At 41.0% G+C, this 5806-nt stretch overlaps 1 protein-coding gene across 1 annotated transcript in view; it reads right to left on the reverse strand.

Moving 5' to 3' along the window:
• Positions 1-437: 437 nt before the first annotated feature.
• HMMR (hyaluronan-mediated motility receptor (RHAMM)) overlaps positions 438-5806 on the reverse strand; it is a gene marked incomplete at both ends in the record, with an annotated part of 11217 nt that continues 5848 nt past the window's right edge. The window contains 8 exons of the mRNA XM_009079421.1: positions 438-654; positions 1178-1354; positions 1599-1698; positions 1796-1948; positions 3230-3388; positions 4175-4291; positions 4904-5118; positions 5427-5575. Of these exons, the coding sequence (XP_009077669.1) occupies positions 438-654; positions 1178-1354; positions 1599-1698; positions 1796-1948; positions 3230-3388; positions 4175-4291; positions 4904-5118; positions 5427-5575 (1287 nt within the window). The remainder of the gene's footprint in view (positions 655-1177; positions 1355-1598; positions 1699-1795; positions 1949-3229; positions 3389-4174; positions 4292-4903; positions 5119-5426; positions 5576-5806) is intronic.

Here is a 5806-nt window from a genome sequence, read left to right on the forward strand (position 1 = left end):
TGACAGGCAAGCTGGGATTTCAGACCCTCAAGTGAAGGTCTGGTTCCCACACTGCTTCCCTTAGGGCACTCCTATGCTCTCTCCATCTTGCTCTCCACATCTATCTGCAGGCCTTTTGCAGTGGGATAAGGTCCTGCCAGGTAGCAGCTAAAGAACCAAAGGACAATACTCTAGCTGAGCCACTTGTACCCCCCACCCCTGCCTGTCACCTCATCAGCTGCACTCTGTGAGCTGGGTGACAGAGAGACAATGGCTCTGATGTCTGACCTGGTACACCACCAGCTCAGGTCAGGCTGTAAGGACCTGGGCTGGAAAGGACAATAGCAAACCACACTGGGAGAGCCCCATTGATGCAGCCTCCAATGTCTGCTGTGAAACACAAGGGGTGCCATGCTCCTTTCTTCCCCCCAAATACAGACTATGCATGACTATCATACCTTCTTTGGAGTTCAGAGGTACAAACACAAGGCTACACTGATATCTAAACTTGCCTTCTTTCAGAGGGGTTTTTGGAGGAATGTTTTCCTTGCTACCATGCTGGAAAGCTTTGGAAGGATCAAAATGCTTAATGCCCTGTATTGCACACAGTTGCTTCTCAAGGTGTCTCTTGGTTTCCTTTTCCTTTACTAGCAATCCACGCAGCTTGGACACATCCTAGAGAAAACATAATACTTGGAGGTTAGATAAACAACGGGAGAAGAGCCACCATCATTTGCTGAAGGAGCCACGTTGCCTAGTGCTAAGCATACATACCAAGTTATTGGTGGCATTAAAAACCCAACCCAAGCACAGAGATGCAGAGAAACAAGCAGCACTGTGCAGTTGCTGTACAACATCACTAAGCTGTACTGTAGCCTGAATCTTCCAGGTGCTGCTTTCAGCACATCATTTACTAAGTCTGAAACCTCCAAAAGAGGTGAGAAAAGTCAATCAAGCTAAGGGTAGAAGTAGTTGTTTGCACTGTATGTTATACATTCAGTCAAAACTAAAACAGGTTCACTCTTTCTGGAGTGAACCCTCTGGCTGAGGGTTTGCTCTAATCTGGCTCATGCAGGAAATTTAAGAACCATAGAAATTAAGTAGCTTGCAGGATTAGTCTGTAAATATTTAGAGCAACAAACAAAACAACCAAGCACATTTATAAATTGCAGATTTCTAGCTTTTTCATATCACAAACCTGCTTCAGTTGGGTATTCTCTTCCTTCAGCTTCATAACATGTTTGATTTTTTGCTTCTGGTTCTGGTGGCCAAGTAGCTTCGCATATGCATTGCTTAGTTTAGTCAGTTCCTCCTGGGCTGCACTATGCTCATTCAGGAGTGCATTCTTCTCTGCTTCAAATGCATCTAGTTGTTGCTGAAATACATATTGAATCTCTTAAGACATCTTTAAACTAAACATAGCTTCTTCCTGAACTGAACTCTACCCAGGAAGATTGGGTTGGGAAGGGGAATAGCTGGCTCAGTGGAAAGTAACTTAGGAAACCACTGCAGGATAAATGCCTTGGAAGGGGAAACATGTTTACTTCTCAGGAGAACTCCAGTCAACTGCACAAGTCTTAAGTCAACAGATACTAACAAACAGCCACTCCATACCACACCTGAAAAGGCTTAGTTTTGTTGTGTAACTCTTCATATCGATTGCGCCAGGTCTTTATCTCTTCTTTTAAACTACAGGTCATGTCTTCATCCATGGTTTTCCTAAAAAGCAAGAAGTGGAGTTTCATTATGTTCGTGATTAGGTCAGCATTTCTTCCCACTAAAACATGGATGTGCAGGTTTAGTTTGAGAAAGTCACCTTGATCTTTCTGCCTCAAGTTGTCTTCTCAGATCTTCAGTTTTCTCTTCCAGGTCTTCCTGAAGTTTAGTCACTTGTGCAAGACAAGACTCTCTTGTTCTCTCAGTTTCTGCTTCTTTTAGTGCAAGCTTGGTCTGGACTTCTAAAATCATCCTGAGGAAAATATCATACATCCTTAATGAACCCTTAAATCTATTCTTTTACACTACTCTTAATCTGAAAACATAAGTAACCATGACTGGAAAGCTGTTAGTAGATGAACTGAAATAAAAGTTTGCACAAATAGTACCAGAGAGAGAACAATGCTACAAGAAAGCAATCAAGGTTAAGGAGTACCATGCTTTTTAACTTGTCCTATGAGAAAGCAAGCAGAGCTTTAGAAACAAGGAAAGACCATGCTTCTCATTCATGGCTGTTCAAATGCCAGCAGCTTTTAGCAGAGATAGCTTAGTGGTTAGACTGTACATGCAGAGATTTGTCTAAACAGAAGCTCAAGACTGTTCAGTGTGGATGTACTCTAGATTTCAAAACCCCTGCATCCAAAAGCATTGCCTCTCCTCTTCAACATCAGTTGTTTGTTCCATCAACTAGGAGGAGGCTAAGAAGCCCTTACCACACTCAAGCAGAAAATCAAACCAGGAAATAACTGCAGTTTTTATTTTACTAGCTCTAATGGAAACTGGAGGCAATAAGCAGCAGGCGGGGAGGGAAAAAATGGAAAAAAAAAATCTTAACCAGCACAGGTGTTTTAAGACAGAGAACATCAAGCACTAAACTGCTGTTAGACACTCAGAGAAGCAAGGGAGGAAAAAAAGGGAAAAAAAAAATCTTAACCAGCACAGGTGTTTTAAGACATAGAGAACATCAAGCACTAAACTGCTGTTAGACACTCAGAGAAGCATATCCTCAGCTACTGGCCTGACACAAGCTCTTGGGTGTTATTTCTCATCAGCTGCACTGTGATGCCTCATATCAGGCAGAGAGAAGACCTTGGGTTACATCACCACAGTGTGGCAATTCATGGACATTTAATTGGCACCTGCTTATGAGCAGAATTTGAGTTGACAGAGCAGAGCAGCAAAGAGTGAGCTCTGCATTAAGTATTTGTTCGTCTCCCCTGTGGGTCTTAGTCACTGTAACTAGTATTTCTGAGAAAGACAATATTCCAAAATATTTCGTTCAAGTATTTTCCTTTTCCTCTATGTTCCACATATAAGCAAGAGTCTAAACTACTGATTGAACAGACCAGTTTCCTAAAGCATGTAAGTGTAATAAATTCTGCCAGTATTTTCAACTCTCCGCACTGGGAAAAGGAAGAAACTCCAGCTTACACCAAATGCTGATGGTATCTGGTAGAGTAATCACATTAAAATCTAGCTGGAAAGACAAGCCTTAGCCTTCTTAAGCTTAAGCAAGACTTTGTATGTATAGTACCTTGCACATTCTTCTTTTGCTTTGTTTTTAGTGTATTCTGCTTCCTGAAGCAGCTGTAGATTCTCTTGGCCTACTTTTTTTAGGTTGGCAATTTCTTCTTGCAGAGAGGAGTTCTCCAGTTTCAGACTGCCTATTTCCTCACCTGTTGTCTTCTTGTAGCTGGTATTACAGTGCAAGTAAGAAAAAATCTTGTTACTTCAGGCAAAACACAGACTGATTTGTTCAGGCCTTACAAGAGCAATACAAGTTCACACTAACAAGTACTGAAGATTTTATAATCTGAAGATATGGCAATGTTCTGGCACCAAAGCACAGTTCCATAATGCCACAAGCACTAACACTACAACTAATTCTGTCATACAGATATTTTCATGGTTTTTGTAGGCATTTTAAAAACACACAAGACCTATTATACCTGAGGCTTACACCAAAAGACCTCCTGTCTGCAGTTTGCATGGGCAAATATTCCACTGGATCCTGCATGGGTGCCATGCATACCTAGCAACAGCAGTATCACTTTCTACATACTTCCACAACCTGAATATTTTGAGACAAAAGATTTGCAAGAACTGTAGGAAGCTAAATCTCAGCTCAGGGCAAGTTTCAAGCCTAAACAGGAAGTCTTTTTGCAAGAGATCTTAGTGCAAAGAGAACACCATCACTAGTCACAACCTTGTGATTCCAGAGCACTTAACTACTCTAACTGGTTACATTTTGGAAGAACATCCAGTTTCCTGAGCTAGACACTGAGTATGTTGTTACACTTGCCTAGTACTCGGGGAATAAATTCTTCATGCCATTAAATACTCCATCACAAAATCCTCTGCTCCAGTGCCTACCAACACTCACATGCAGTGTGAAGTACCAAGGCACACGAATGAACAGTATGTTTTATTGCAGTCTTAGAGATAATACCTGACCTATGTCTTAATGAAACTTAAATACCTTTCAAATGCAGCAACAGTCTGTCCAAGTTTCTGCAATGTATTGCTAAGCTCTTCTTGGATTTGCAGAACAGCACTGCTATGCACTTCATTGATTTGCTTCAACTCAGCATTCTTCCTGAAATAAAAATTCAGCATTCACACTGAAGAGAAGTGTCTGAGCACATTACCAAGTGCTGCTACCAGTTATAGGAGGCTGCAGTGGCAGCAGTAAATTAGTTGTGACAAACCAGTCACTGCTCATGTACTAAAGCCCAATCTTCACAGCACATGTAACTAAGCATTTCCCCATCACCTTATTTTCCAAGGCAGCTACAGAATAGACAGAAGTTTGCTATTATATGTTCAAATACTTGAAAGGAAGAAAAAACTGGCTTGAAAACCTTTTCTAGTCACTGCCCTCTTCAGGGCAGAAACATCCTACATACCAATGCACGTGGCTTACCCTGCACAGCAAGGTCACAGCACCACAACACACCCAAGGCATTTCAAGCAAATCCCAACAAGCTAACTAAGTCGTTTATAATTAAGGCAATGTAAAACTGATTCAAGTTACTATTACTGCTATTGATTAGATCTAATCACTATCAATAATCAATAACCAGCAAGAAATAACTTTAGATCTGCTCAGGTCTCTTAAACCTGAACTAGGCTCAGAAGCTTTGTTTGTACTACTGATTTAACATTTTTCCTTTCAAAATTTTAGAACGACAAAGTTTATTTCACAAACCCTTTCAGCTTCTCTTCCATCTGTGCAAGTTGAAGACCTTGAGATTTGATTTCTTCTTCCAATCGCTTCACCAACTTCTCAGCTTTCTTCTCCTTGGTGTGTAACATAGTCAGTTCATTCATGGTAGCATTCAGCTCTTCCTCAAGAAGTCGTCTCTCATTTGTTACCTCCTCTTGAAACTCCAGTAACTTCTGGTGCATTGATGCAGATGACTCCTGCATGCCAGAGTATCACAGCTTTTAAAACCACCAGTAGTTTTCTACGTATTACAGGCTAATTTGCAGTGTTCATCCTTTACAGCACTAAAACAAGGTCAAATTTACAAGCAGAACCAGTACACCCATTGTACCATGATTGTTAGAGCTCCTGTACCACAGTTTCTGCTGACCAAAACCCACTTGCACATTGCTCAGATTAGAGCATTATTGGCAGGGCTACCTCATGCATAACCAAACCCAGAACCATTAGTGCTAGTCCTTGGGATTAGAGTCTGTTTTCAGACCAATTTGTAGTCCGTGTTTACCTTCTCTTGCTGCAGCTGAGAGACAACCTCTTCATGTTTCTGAAGCAGTTTTTGGTGTTCTTGTTCCTCCAAAACAATTTGATATTTCAGGTCTTCTATTTCAGCATTCACACTCAGGAGTTTTCCTCTGATCTCAGACAACTGTCTCTCTGCATAGAGAGATGTCAGTATTACACAAATTCCCTCCTCCATCTTCCAGAACTACAATATCTATTCTTTACAGAACTTCCTTTCCAGCTTTAAAGTTAGTTAGGGCAAGGGACAAACAAACAAACAACATACAAAAGACCACACTACACAAATCCACATCTTTAACTCATATGGAAACTCCTCAAAATTGGCTTAAATTACACCACTTCAAAACAATTATAACAGCAGGA

Source organism: Acanthisitta chloris, unplaced genomic scaffold (assembly GCF_000695815.1).
Source record: "Acanthisitta chloris isolate BGI_N310 unplaced genomic scaffold, ASM69581v1 scaffold24557, whole genome shotgun sequence".
NCBI classification, from domain to species: Eukaryota; Metazoa; Chordata; class Aves; order Passeriformes; family Acanthisittidae; genus Acanthisitta; species Acanthisitta chloris.